The 14,646-nt window shown below is 47.9% G+C and overlaps 1 protein-coding gene across 1 annotated transcript in view; it reads right to left on the bottom strand.

Moving 5' to 3' along the window:
• LOC118789109 (ankyrin repeat and fibronectin type-III domain-containing protein 1-like) overlaps positions 1-14,646 on the bottom strand; it is a 48,559-nt gene that overhangs the window by 10,428 nt on the left and 23,485 nt on the right. Inside the window, exons 3-7 of the mRNA XM_036545430.1 lie at positions 4,967-5,168; positions 4,569-4,776; positions 2,548-2,745; positions 1,410-1,523; positions 829-926 (exon numbers count right to left, since the gene is read on the bottom strand). Coding sequence (XP_036401323.1) covers positions 829-926; positions 1,410-1,523; positions 2,548-2,745; positions 4,569-4,776; positions 4,967-5,152 — 804 coding nt within the window. The 5' untranslated portion in view covers positions 5,153-5,168. The remainder of the gene's footprint in view (positions 1-828; positions 927-1,409; positions 1,524-2,547; positions 2,746-4,568; positions 4,777-4,966; positions 5,169-14,646) is intronic.

Genomic DNA, 14,646 nt, shown 5'->3' with positions numbered 1-14,646 from the left:
AAGCATATCAGAGATTATCGGACGGCTAATAGATGACAAAGACAACATCATTGGCGTGTGTAAAAAACATCTTTATGTGTAGATGAAATATTTTTTAATTAGCTTGTAATGATGAACAAGAACCACCAAATAAAACGTTCAGCACTTCAAAAATATAGTAAGCATTAAAATAAAACAAATGTTCGTATTATCAATGTTACATGTACAAATGCCCCCTATGGCTGTGCAGTCCTCTGAACTTTTTTATAAGTTGCCTCTAACAGCCACTGAAAACCCTAATATTGTTTTTGTTTCATTTTCTCAACAGTAAACAGGGGCGTTTAAGTTAATTGCATCCCCTCCTGGTTTTATTTAAACACAAAGTGAGTGCCAGGCGGGACAGACTGAAATACAATTTCAGACAGATGGAAAGTGGCTACAGTGGGCAGATAGGGTGTTACTTATCAGCACATATCTGAACTTACTCACGCCTTATTTGATTGGATGGCCTAGAAGCATCGAACTGCTCTAAATTTTTGTTGCAGATATCCTCACATTATAGGCAGTAGCAAAGGTCTTGGGAATAGTGTGAATGCCCTGTAGAAAACACACTTGGAAAATGAGGCTGTGCTTGGCAATAGACATATGCTCATAAACAGAACTTAATGTTCCAAAGCTGTTATGTGAGTTATCAGCTTTTTCTACAACACCAATCTTGTTACAATGTATGGAATGTGTGCACTTTCCTCTGAAACCCTTTGGCGCTGTTATCAGGCACATGGTATGCCCTGGTCAGTTAATGAGGTAACAGCCACTGGGAGAGAAGGGACAGTATAAGTGCATACTTACTGATGTGAGTCCAGTGATGGTGCACTGCAGGGTCCTGGTGTCCTCGACCACCAACTCTCCCAGCAGGGGACACAGCGAGGGGGAACAGCTCCATCCCACTGCCATAAAACAGACACCTGTCATTCACCGGGAATCACCTTTTACAAAGCCCACTCCATGACTACAAAGGATTTTGTAAATACACTTTTTAAAATACTATTATTGATTATTATCAAAGAGAGAGAACGTGAGCTCATTTGAAATATGATGTGGCCTCACAATAATAATGCCAACACATATGACCCGCACCTGACTACTAAAACAGAAATTAAGTCTTAATCATTTAAGGGGGACAGTTTAAGGACTATGTTTTGGTTCCAGGTTCAAAAGACTCATTTTCCACAGAGAAGAGAGTCAGAGGATGTAATACCATTGCTTTTATTGGCAGTGAATTGGATGATGTTACAAAACAGGATGATAATTCTGTGAACTTTGAAGTACTGGAGCCCTCTATCCAATTCACTCTCTCCAGTGACCTCTTCTGTATCCCACAGTGGAAGTCAGGGGACTGTATGTCACTCATGCAGACCCTCTGCTCTCACCCTTGTACTTAGTGACTACAGCAGAGTTGACACTAAGGGGCTCTTGGAAGTTGACCCTCAGGCTGGAGTTGCTGCTGACAGACAGTCTGACGTTGCTTGGAGCATCAGGGGGTCCTGGGGGAGAGAGTACATCCAGAATGTCAGTGTATTCCTTCAGCAAATATTGTCCATATATCAACAGCATGAAGTATATTGTTTTCACATTAACTTGGCATTTTTTGCCATTAATATATGTTGTCAAAAGATTTTTTTCATCAACGTTATTTCATTACAATATTTCTTTCAAAATAGGGATTAAATTACATTACATTTATATGATTTTGCTATATGTCAGTTTATTGTGGTATTGTTCAATTTATCATATTTTTATTTAGTGTGGAGAAAAAAGGTTTTCTCATTGTACTGCTTATAGTCACATATATCAGGAATACACCTACAAGATGAAGTGAGGACTAGGGGTGGATGTGTTGAAAAGCCAGTAAAAGGTTAAAAACAACCCAGACGCACTGCACACAATACTCGCTTCCCCAGGCTCTGAAGCCTCAACGTGGAAATCATTAACAGCTCAGCCTAGACAGAATGCCACCAAACCCGCCCTGGTAAAATGAAAATCAAGGGAATTTTGGAGGGATCTGGGCACCAACTGCACTTGCTTCAAATTAATCGGAGCACTTGATCTTTCTCAAACGAGCAGCGCTTGGCTCCACATTTAACACACGCCGATTCCAACGGCGCGCTGAGCATCATTATTCTGAGCGCATGCAAAACGTCCACAAACTGTCACATTAAGAGTCAGGGGCCCTAATAGACTGAGTGCGCTGCGCTGGTGACGCATCGGCGCGCACTCTTCTGGCCTGGAATCACACGCCGTGTCCAGATTGTGCAATGTGAAAAGTGCCCATTCGGGGCTCAGTTAACAGCAGTGGACTCGTTAAAACTGTGACTTCATCCACACTCCGACCCAAACCGTAGACAAGGGAAAATAAGACATCTCTTCGCGTCAGCACACTAAAGCCTCCAGGAGGGTCTGTTCTCCTGTGAAACTATGCACACAGACAGAGCGCTGAGCACTGAGGGGAGAGGCAGAGCAAAGGAGCGACCCAGGAGGGTGACACAGGAGGGTGGCGGGGGGACTCACGCGCGTGCTCGAACCCCGTCTTCATGCGCTTGAAGAGCCGAAGGCGCCACTCCCACGCCTTGAGCTGCCTCTCTCTGTCGGACGCCTCGTGCTCGCCCGGCCCCTCGCTGGCCACCTGCGCCATCAGCTCCGTCACACGCTGCTCCGCCTCCCGCACCAGCGTGGCCAGGTGCACTGCCCGGCCCTCCAGACTCACAACTGCGAAACACAACAACATAACACAACACGTGACCCACAGATCGCAATGCTGGCAGATTGAGGCCCTATAATACATAAAGAGTTGCGGTCCCACTTCCATGAGTACAGATGTTTGCTACTAGTAGCAGATGTGATTTCTGAATAGCTAAAATATCTCTGAAATCCACATCAACAATATCTGCGTTCATTATTTTCACAACAGTCGAGGCAGAAGCGTTACACACAGCTCTAAATGTGAGAAAGTGTGGTACTGTGGAGAAAGTGTGGAGTGTGTGCACATATTCGTGTGAGTGTGGATATTTATGTGTTTGGATACACGGTGGAGATTCTGCTTGCGAGTCTCTAAGCATAGCTTAGACAATATGGGTTAAGGTCACAAACTTTAACAGTCACAGTAAAACCAAATTGTTCAAAATTAAAAAAGAAAAAAACTTCCGCACAAGCTGCTATTAATTAAGTACATTTGCCAGAAAACATTTTTGCCCCCTGCCCCTGCCCCTTTTATTCCTGCTGTCATCCAGGCTGTCTTCAAAGGAAAATAATCACATTTGTAAAATAAATAAATAAATAAATATTGTGCTGCTCCTCCTTTGGAATTTGGAAAATGAGGAGAATGTCAAATGATGAAGGAGGAAAAAGCTTATCGAATAGGAAAAAACTGAGTGGTAGAAGAAAAAAGGAGTTTTACAACCCGTGCAGTTTTATGGTATCCAGACGGTAAAAAAATCCCAATGGAGTTACCTAATAAAAAACACTTCTATAACATAGTAACTATTTTCCTAACCTTACATTTCCCTTGCTGCATTATATTGCCCTGAGAACAGTTTCACTGGATCTAGTGACACCAGTTACAATACAATATGGTTTTGCTTTGACAGATCCATGTGTTCATGTTGTGGGTGTTCACACCAAAGTCTGTCAGTGTCAGTCCGACAGTCAGCTTTGAGTGAATATGCATCACTATTATTTGGAGCTACATGAGTCCAACTGGTCGACAATTGTTTCCAGTGTCACCTCAGACTAGAAGCATATATTTCCCCTAATAACTATATTAACTGATTAAAGAAAATGTCTTTCCTTTTCACAATCACCTATCATCTGCATCAACCATGAATGCCATGTACATAGCTCTAAACCAGGGGCTTGCGGCATATGTGCCTACGGTGCAATTGATTCTGGGTGTCTGGAGCACTCCCCTGTCTTAGAGCCCCAGCCTATTGAAGTCTAGAGCGCTGAATCAGTGGCTTCCTTTCAAAGCAGATGGAAAGCAGGGTCTTTGATCTCACTTCTCCTCAGATGGAGTTTGATTAGTATGCTCTCATAAAAATCACTTGGTGTCCTGGTTTGTCCTGAAGGGAGGGTCCTTTCAATTTTTCCTCCTCTTTTAATGTCTTATTTGATTACAGAACATAGTCAAAGAAAAAATCAGCAAACACAACTTTGCATCCAAGTGTTTTTAATTTAGTTATACCTTATTTTGAATATTATAGTATAGGTCTGGCAACTGTAGACAAGTCAACATAGCCTAATAAGGTAAGAAGTGTTACCAGCAGACCTTTATCAAGGTTCTTTGATGTTAGAGAGTTACGTTTGAAAGCTTATTAGAATAACATTACATTTATATATTTAACTAATTTCAAATTTTGGGAAGGGGCAAATTCAAACCAAAACATCTCTGTTATTTGCAGAGTGAGAAAAAGATGAGATATTGTTTGGGCGGCAATGAATCTGTGGGCCCATTGTTATCATTATGGTGCTGTTGCCACTGTTGTTGTTACTGTTGTCCCTGTTGCTGTGGAGGCACGGTTGCCGTGGCGACTCACAGTGCGGGCTCTCCTTGGCCCCGGCCTGCAGCAGAAGCTTGGCCATGGGCACGTTGTTGGTCATGATGGCGATGTCCAGAGGCAGCAGCCCCTCGCTGTTGGGTGTGTTGAGGTCCAGTTCCTCCAGGCTGTACTGGGACAGCAGCAGCTGCACCAGGTCCATCTCCTGGTGCTCCACTGCCTCAAACAGGGCCTCGTTGCTCTGGAACTGACCACAGAGGAGGGCAAAGACTGAAGGTCAGCTCAGTCTGTGAGAAAATCAGAGACTCTGGAGACAGCTCACTGAATAAAACCAATTGTTCAAAATTTAACATTTTTTATTACATAAAATCAAAGAAAAATAACATTCAAAACGTTAAATGTGTGGTGTGTGCCATGTCTGTGTCCCTCTTTCTCACCATGGTGGACTTGCGGAGACGCTCCTTGTCCCCGCGTCCCGACACGACGCTGTCCTCCAGGCCAGGGTTTCCCACGCGGAACTTGCCAGAAAGGTTGCGGTAGAGGCGCCGGGCGGCACTGGGCGAGGAGAGGCTGGCCGACTTCCTGGTCGGTGCCGGAGGGTGCTCACGCATTTGCTGGGTCATCTTGGGAGACTCTGCCCTGCAGGTGGGGGGGTTCAGACAGGAGGGGGGGAGAGTCGAGATACAGTCCAGTCACACAACAGTCCATATTGTCTGGGAGCTGGGCAATGAAAACCCACAAGAGCTGAAAGTCCAATTTATCTGAAGGAGCGGAGGGAGGCTGTAAACGTCCAGTTAGCACTTTCTTCATGTGAGGATTTGGGTTCTCATTTCTCTGGCTGCTCCATTTCCCTTTCACAGCCCCTATTGCCCCACTTGATATTCTCTACCGTCGTGAGTTATATCACTGGGCGCGGTCTGTATCCATACTGACAGACTATGGCAATGCGTTGTGTGATGGAAAATTGGTCTTAATACTTCTCTGCAAAAAAAGAAGAAACCAAACAAATATAAATCTGTTCCCCACAAGGTTTTTCTTAATTCTTTGTACCAGCTGGCATGTCTCATCACACTTATACCCAGACCTATTTATTTTCTGCTCTGAGTAAATGCCTAGCAACAGAGGGTTTAATTGCTGTTTTTTAGTAACAGTGAGAAAGGTAGATGCAAAAACCTCATTGCAGGCATGACCAAGACAAATATTCTCACTCTGCCTTTTGGACAAAGCCCATTTGGTTTTTTTCTGTTCTGTTTTCTTTAGAGGATAAATTATCAAAAAAAGAACAACTCATGAGGATGAGGATCCTGTGTATTTGAACCACATGTTCTTTCCAGAAACCCCTGTTAAGGAGCCTGAATTGATTTCGCTTGGTTGCAGACACAAATAGGACTGTCAAACAGGACGCTGCTCCTCAATCGCAGGTCACTGACATCTTCCAGCAGGGTTGTTGACCTCAGCGATAGTCTCCAGGCGCATGCCACCATTGTTCACCTGCCAGGGGATGCCCACCAATGGCGGCTCCAGTGCCCACTTCCCATGAGAGCCCGGGGGCTGCCGCTGCCGTGCCTATCGCCTATCTTGGCATCTCAGGCATGCCAGGCATTCACCAGCCCTGCAACTGGAAAAATGTTGATGAGTCTTATTCTCGGAAAGTCTGCATTGTGCCCCCACACACCCGCAGAGCTGCTGATGTAAATGTCAGCAGGAGTGACATCTGATGCTGCTTATCCCACCGGACCCCATCTGAAAATTCCAGCCTTCCCTCGAAAACCCAGCTCCACTCACCGCCAGCGAGAAATGTCTTTTCCTGCACTTTGCCTGTCATTTGTTGTTCAGCCTATGTATGCACATTATACCGTTCACTTTATATAAAGAAAATACATCACTCTGTGACATTTTACTAAATTCCACCTATTTTAAATTCCTCTTCTTTCGTTGAAGGAAACTAATTCTCCTCTAAAATGTTTCCCCCCCAGACAAAGCTCCTATCAAGTGCAATGCAGTAAAAACAGGAAAAAGGGCTGGTCAGAGGCCTAGGCGCCACGGTCATAGAGGTTTTGCGTGGGCTTATGACGGATGCCAGTGAGGTGAGAACCCCGGGATCCTGCCATTGCACGCTTCACGGCCGCTGATGCCCGCCGCCCGGCGCTGACACTACGGAAGGCGAGAAAAAAAGCGGCAGCGATCTCTGACAGCGCCCTGTCCTAACCCGCCGTCCCTCTGTTTGGCATTCTGGGGTTGGAAACTGGGGCCGGTCCTGCGTGTGAGGGAGACGTGTGTGAGGCAGGCAACAGGAAGGCCAGTCATTGGTTAACACTGGCATGTTTTTCGAGGAGTCGGAACGGAGAGTGGGAAGACTGCAGACGGCTCCCGCGGCTCCAGACAGGATAGCCCTGGCCCCAGCCCTGTGCAGTGGGTGGCATTACTCAGAGCGAGGGGACCTCGCCACTCAAGGCAGGGGATTGTACCAGGCCGGAGGGCAACTGGCAGGGCAAACTGAGATGACAAAAAAGACCTCTCAGATCGACAGACTAAAATAAAACTGAAATGAAAAAAAAGAAGAGAGCCAGACTTGCATATAAGCGACGTGGCCAGAGGAACTTGCAGGGAGTCGGTCAGCAAACGTTAGAGGGAGAACAAGAATTGGCATTTCACTTCAGATTGCAAAACAACAGCAATGCTTAAGAGCTAACGACCTTAGAGTTGAGGGTACGCAACAAAGGCATCTGTTCGCATCAGCCCCCTTCACAGGGCAACACAGATAAATATACTCACATAAACTTTTTTCTGTGTCCTTATAATAGATGGATAATTTTAGACTTCCCCATGTTCCCTGAGCTAACCTATTCCAGGATTGGACCTCAAACAGATAAACCACAGGTATTTAAAATAACATCTTTTCCATGGGCCGGCAGAGATAAAACGGGGATATATTTGTAATGCTGTGTATCAATTTCAAAGACACAAAGAGTGCAGTGGGATTATTGTCGTATGTCTGAGATGTAACGGACATTTTCTGTCAGCCACAAGAATGGCCATCACTCTTTGACAACATTAGAGCAAAACCCGCTTTCAAACTCGGCTCCTCAATCAAAGCGACATGGAGAGCCGCTTGTGACGGCACATCTGTCGCTCAGCGCCGTCTTGTGAATCTGCGAAAGCACCAGAGGGAGGCTCCGCGAACCCTGCGCCCACCCAAACTGAACTTTAAACCTCCCATCTGTCCCGCCCACGGACGGACCGGGCGGCGTGGCAACACGGGGCGAGGCCAGGGCTGAAAGGGGCGAGGGGATTTTTCGGTCCTTTATGGACAAAACCCCGGCCCTGACAGGCACACAGCAGAGAGAAAGGGCCACTCAGAGGAAAAAGGGAGGGAGGCGCAGCTGCAGAGGGGATGGATGCTGGGAGAGCACAGCGCTGAACACACAGATGGGGGGGATAAGAGGGATAAGGCCCAGAGGTGTGGAGAGAGTGTGCAGATATGGTGACGACCAGAGGGAGCTGGCAGGACTTCTGTAAGGGGATGAAGGTGTGGAAGGACATTCTGATACGCCACCGCGGCTATTAATTCCTGCCTTTTAAAACTATTTGAGCAGGAAGCAGTCCTGCTGAGAACAAAAGCTCTCAAATCCTATGGGGTGGGGGGTTGTTCATGTTTCGCACACATCCCTCCCCCCCACCCCAAGCAAAGCACATTAAATAGCGAGCCCCCCCCCCCCCCCCCCCCCGGTTCATGTCAGTATCTATCTCAGACCTGCCGAGTGGAATTACAAGTCCTGGCTCAGTCAGATAACAAATGGATGCTTGCTGCATAGCTGGACTGCGACAGCATGCCACTGGACCCTATTACTGCAGATGCCATCTTCAGATAGCTGCTCCAATCAGCCTGCAGTCCCCACACGAGAGGCAGGGGTCAGCACATAGTGGTGGAGTGGAACAAACAAACAAACTTGGTGAGAAAAAAAACTGGAGCAGATGGTGGAAAGAGGAACAGGGTGAGCGATTTCTCCCAAGACTGGTGACATAGGAAGGTCACCGATGAGATCAGAGTGTCAGTGTGAACTTCAGGAGAGAGGGGACAACTCCCTTCAAGGGCCTCAACAACCCTCCTCCCTGTATTTTTGCAGAAAATTGCCTTAAAAAATATCTTCATGTTTTCAAAAAACATGTAAAACTATAACATACACCATTTAACACAGAAATAAGCCATCAGCACTGGATGTCAGAATGTGCATTGATGGTTCAAGTCAATGGTGTGAAGGAGGCTGAGAGTATGTTCAGTTTACTAGCGTAACAGCCCCAGCATCTGGAGATCTCCACCACAATATCTGAAACTAAAATGTATACAGTAGTCCAATAAATTGTGCCCTCTAGTTTCAGCGTGTCAAACTCTAAGTCAACCCTCACCTCCTTCACTGATTGGCCCAGGCTGGTGTCCCACGGGCAGGATTTGTCAGTGGTGGGCAGTCAGTGTGTGTGAGTGAGCCGGAGGGGGCAGGGAGTGTGGCTGTAGCACTCTGAGAGGTGTCATGTTTTATGTTTTAAGACCTAAACCTGCAGGTTTGTGGTTTCTGAGTGCTGACCCCCAGCATGCAACGCACTCTGTCTCTTCTCCTCAGCCACACTCAGAAAAACTCTGCTTATTGGACACTTAAGACTTACGAGCACATACTAAAAATGTTGACGATTGAAAGCAAATGCACTGCTCGTGAATATGACACACTTTACGAGTGGGCTACTGTGGAAGCGGTGGAGTGGCCTGACACGCCACACAAGTTTGGAAAGTGGAGAGCTGTAGAATGAGTCACCACCTCAGGCTTCAGCAGTGATTTCTGAGTCGTACGCTGCTGCTCACTGATCAGTAGCACTGACCTATAAAAAAAAATGTCAAAGAGCATTGAACACAAGAGACACACAAAATCACCAATGGACCGGCTATTTGTCTCCACTGATCACGCTTGCATGGTCAGTTGTGATAGGTATCTGTGGACATAGGGCATGAGCGAGTGAACATTTTTCAGCTTGGAGCTCCATGGCTTTTCTCTTCCACTGCTTTCTCTCTGCTGTTGCTATTGTTCTACAGCAGTGTTTCTCAATCCTACTCCTGGAGCCCCCCTGTCCTGCATATCTTCTATCTATCTTTGCTCCAAACACACCTGATTGAAATGACTAACATGCTCTTGATTAAATCAAGTGCGCTCAGCTAATCAAAAGTGCCACCGAAGAGTTCAGTCAGGTAGAGCAGGGAAAGATGGAAAACGTGCAGAGCAGGGGGGCCCCAGGAGCAGGATTGAGAATCAGTGTTCTACAGGAAGCAGCTCCTACTTAGCTTTCATTGACTGCTGGCACATCCACACAATTTGGAAAAACTCATAAGCACTCACACACATACAATGATTGCTGCGTATAAGCTCCTGATGCACTACATAAACTGAGTTAAGATGACAAATAATTTTAGCATGTGCATGCTAAATTTGAGACTGTAACAAACTAAACTAAACCAAACTAAAGTGTGTATTAGCTTTTAAAGGCGTAGGCAGGCTTACATTAAGTCAGCTTAATAGACCTACTATACACATTTTAAAAAGTTAACCCAGTCAAGTTAATGTATACATTTATGCTTACATACAACATATTTGCATACTGTGCATTTGGTGCAGGTTCTGTTCATGACGAGCAATAAAAATTCTGCTTCCTCGTGCAGCTTCACTACTGATAAAACAGAGTTATGTGCAACTCGAAGCAGTGCTTGTTGGGCAAGGCTAACTTTGGTGATGGGACTTGAAGCACTATTTGCAGGAAAGCAGCAAGACAGCCTCCAAACCCCTGATTGGGAAAGAGTGTATGAGCCAAGCACGGGGAGTCCTGGTATGGGGAAAACTCCCTAGGAATAACAGTATACACAAGACAACATGGTTTTCTGTGATGAAAAATGCCGGCGTGTAACAGATTGAATTTTGTTACGCGCAGTCATTCGTGGCGGCATGTCCAGAGCGCGTGGCATGTCGATCCCGGCGAGCTGTCATCGCCGCTGCCGTTCTTTATTTGATTCCCCCGCTCGCCGCCGCCGCCGCCGCGAGTCCGGGCTAAAAGTAACCCTCCTTTCCAAAGGCGGGCTCTCGGGCCAGTGATCCGCTGACAGCCTGGCCCCCCACACCAGGGCAGTCTGCCGCCACAAGCCTCCAGCCTCCATAAATCTTGGGTGGCGGTACTGATGGTGGAGGTGGGGGGGCGGGGGAGGGGGTGGAGGGGTCTCAGGGGGAATCCAATTCATTGAAATGGATGTCCCCCCCTCCCACCCCTTCCCCTCCCCTCTGCATCTGAGATCAGCAGAGGAAAGGCTTTAACGATGCGGTTTCAGTACTGGGCCCCAGCAGATGGGAAAGGTATAGTCCAGTGTCACTGACTCAGGCCACGCCAAGTCTCACAGGGGACAGCAGACAGTGGTCTCAGTGCAGGAACGCGAGCCAGACCTGACTGGCATGGAAGAGCTGGCTGATCACTAACCCTATCCACCCTCCCCCCCCAATGTATACAGATACAGAACGACCAGTTAAAACACAGTTTAGGCAGATGCTGGACCATTGAGTGAAGTGTAAGACTAGGTGCCAGTTTGGAGCCGTGCATTTACAATGAGCAAACATATTAAATCCATTTAAAGGACGAGAATCAGAAAAAGCAGTGTTTTAAAGAGTAAGAGATGAAAAGAGAAAAAGCAGGATAGTGCTGACAGAGAGAGGGAATGGGGGAGGGGGAAGGAGAGGGAGAGAGGGGCACAGGGATGCAGACACTGCTGCACGCTCTAAATGTGGCTTGTAGAAGGAAATTCTGAAATTTGATTCTTGGCACCAGACAGACTGGAGGCAGGCAGGCTGGACAGGGGGTGGGATTGAGGGGGGTGGTGGGGGGTGGAGGCAGGGGTGGGAGGGCAGTGTTACTGGGATCCACATACTTTCCCTGCCGGGTCTTATCTGCTTATAGGCAACTCGGAGCCAAGTTAGCCCCATGACCCCAGGCCACAGACACATTGGAGTTGGCATGGGAACGCAACAAACTCTGACAACACACACAAACACACACAATGCCCACGATCGCTGGGACTGGCTCATCCTCGTCACAGCGGCAGGCCAGGCCGGCTCCAGGGACAGGGGTACCGGCACTCTATAGTGTTTCCCCAAGGGACAGAGACACAGAGACACAAGACATGGACTGAGAGACAGGGTGAGATACGGAGTGAGAAACAGACACACAAAGAAAGAGAGGGAGGCATAGGGTGAGAGATGTAGAGAGACAAGCATATAGAGTCTGAGACACAGAAAGGGACAGAGAGAGACAGAAGAAGCAGGACAGACAGGGACAGAGAGAGAGAGACCACCAAGGGCAGAGTGACAGAGGCATATCAGTCTCAGTCTATGAGACTCCAGTGCACATCAGGCTGTCTACAACAGCACTCACACTAGAGATCATGTTTCTCCATCCAGGCATCTCTGTGTCACGAGGGGCATACCTACGGCAGCCATGATGGAAGTGTTTCACAAGAGGTCAAAATGGTTTTAACAAACACTTAAATAGAAATAGTGCACTAAAATCACTGTCTACTGCTAAATAATGGTTGCTTTTGTCAAATACTGGAGAGCATTTTTTAGATTGTCTAGATGAAGGTCTGGATAACAAGCCATTACTCGAAGATTTGCTACTCTATACTTTTCAAAAAACACCAAGACTGGGACGATTGAGTCAATGGTCAAATCACATAAATTCTTGAGGCCTGAATTATCTGCATTCCATGCATTGCATTGAACTTTATTTGCACAAATACAGGACAATTCTGTGTGGATATTAGAACAGCTGCAAGCTGCAGATTACATCTGATGTAGTGGGGAGGTCTAGAAAAAAGATGCTTTGACAAAACCTCACACATCCTAACCTCAGCATTGTCTACCCAGCACTAGAAACCAACTGCAGCTCTGGAACTCTCATCTAGTCAAAACGTCTAAAGGACAGCAGAAAATCCTACAGGGAATTAGGCAAATCCTTTAGAATACCATAGTAAATTGGCCTGTCCTGTGACATTTTTGTAAGGGTTGATACATTTCAAAAACAAACAGAGAGCAAAATCCCTTAATACTGGAATCAAGTCCCTGCGCTTCTGTTGGTTGGATGTAGATAATTCGATAGGGGCAGGCCTTTCAGTGGTGGCGCTGGTGGTGGTGGGGGGGAAGGGGTCGAGCAGGCAGTGCCTCTGTGCTGGGATGGCACATGCTATCACTCTGTGCAGAGGGACATGGCATCAGCTGGCCCGGCCCGGCTTCTCCAATGAGACTCTGGGGAGCGCTGCCCGCTCGCGGTGCCGGCGGCAGTGGCGGTGGCGGTGGATGCACGCCAGACCACAAAGCACCGCGGCCTGAGGTGCAAAGCCCACAGAAAGGGATAACGTGCAGGTACTCGCATTTCAGAGCTGGGTGGAATTTCTCTCTCTGCCACTGTGCACTCCAAGGGAAGACACAGAGGACTGTGACTCTGGACATCCACACAGTTACTGGAGCAAATAATAAATATAAAGGAAATGTAAGAATATATTGCAAAATTACATTACGTGTGTTTTAAAAAAACATTGGATTTATCATGCCGTATCATAGGGGCTGTCACAGTCATGCCTTTTTGTTTGAGCAAATAACAAAGGCGTCCATGCAAACACACAGTGAAATCAGTGGACTGACAAACAGGAGATAACTGTCATGCAACTTGCAGATGCACCAAAGGAAGAAGGTCAGAGGTTAAGGTTGTCAGTTGTGAGGTAAACTGAGGGCCTCTGGTCCCGTCTGACAGCCTGATATCCATGCAGAGTCTCAGGGCCCGTTCCCTTAGATGTCATGTCACCCGGCCTGGCAGCGCTGATATTGGGGACGATGTGAAAATTCTCCCCGGCTGTCTCACAGGCCACATCTGTGCTTGCCCCTTCAGCTGCTCCTGATGCACAGCGTTAGCCAGTGAAAGAAGTATAAGGCACCCCTGAGATGTGATTACCAAAAGCTAAGCTCGAGTCCTGCCCTGTTAAACTACGTCGCCTTTTACCGCAATGTGAGAATCCAGGCCGCCTTTCAGCCTGGGAGTGAACAGTGAAACACGTACAGTCCCTTGTATGTTTAACCTTTCAGTGGGGGCCTGCTGAGAGGAGGAAGGCCTGCCACCTGTTCACTGTAGTGGGGGGGTAGGTAAATCTCTCAAGTTTTGATGAGCAGAGACAGCAGTCACCATGGGGATGCTCCCAGTGAGACAGAAGTGGGGAGGGGGATGGCGGGGGTGGGGTGGGGTAGGGGGTTGTAAGACGCCCCTGTAAGCCCGCTGAAGCCCAGTGCTTTCGGGGACATAAGAGTCAGTGGTGAGGCAGACGGGGCCGTCCAGCCCTGGTGACACCCAGTCTCAGAGCCACGGCGGCCATTCATGGCCAGCACCTGACGCTCCCGCCTGCACGGCTCCAGCGAGAGGCAGCGGGCCCTCTGACATGCTGGAGGTAAATCAGCCAGTGCCTGGGAGCCACACTCTGTAAGCCATATGCCATGGCTGGAGAATGACCTCCCCACTGACTCTGGGCCCCGCCAGTCGCCAGATACTCTCACAAGCCCATGCCAAAAGTCCTGTTTACCCAGTCCCCTGTCAGACAGCTCCCTTTAGTGTTGCACGTTAAGTGGTCCACATTTTCACAACGCTGACCTCAGGTCACTTTGCATTTTTATTGAAACTACTCTGCACCAATACCGCAAATAAACGTAGTCTTCCTCCTTTCCGACGTGCCGCGCAGTGCTACGGGTGAAAGTGCTGGGAGGGGCCAGCCGCTCTGGTGCGACTGCGGGGAGGAGGGAGTGGGGGGCGGCCGGTGCAGCCATGGGGTGTTCTTCATTCACTTATTTATGTGGTGCTGAGAGCTTTGTTTCCCATAATAAACAGCCCGCGGCAGAACACGTCTCCAGGCGGCCCCGCGGCTTATTTATTTAGAATGTTCCGCTGCGCTGCTCTCCAAGTCAGGTCACAGATGCAGCGGCCAGCCGGTCTGCGGCCACATTCCGCCGCACAATTAGACCGGGAGCGCGCTGGCTACAAAGTGCTCCCATCCGGA

The sequence above is a fragment of the Megalops cyprinoides genome, chromosome 1 (assembly GCF_013368585.1).
Source record: "Megalops cyprinoides isolate fMegCyp1 chromosome 1, fMegCyp1.pri, whole genome shotgun sequence".
Classification (NCBI taxonomy): domain Eukaryota; kingdom Metazoa; phylum Chordata; class Actinopteri; order Elopiformes; family Megalopidae; genus Megalops; species Megalops cyprinoides.
This window is presented reverse-complemented; position numbering and strand designations above follow the sequence as displayed.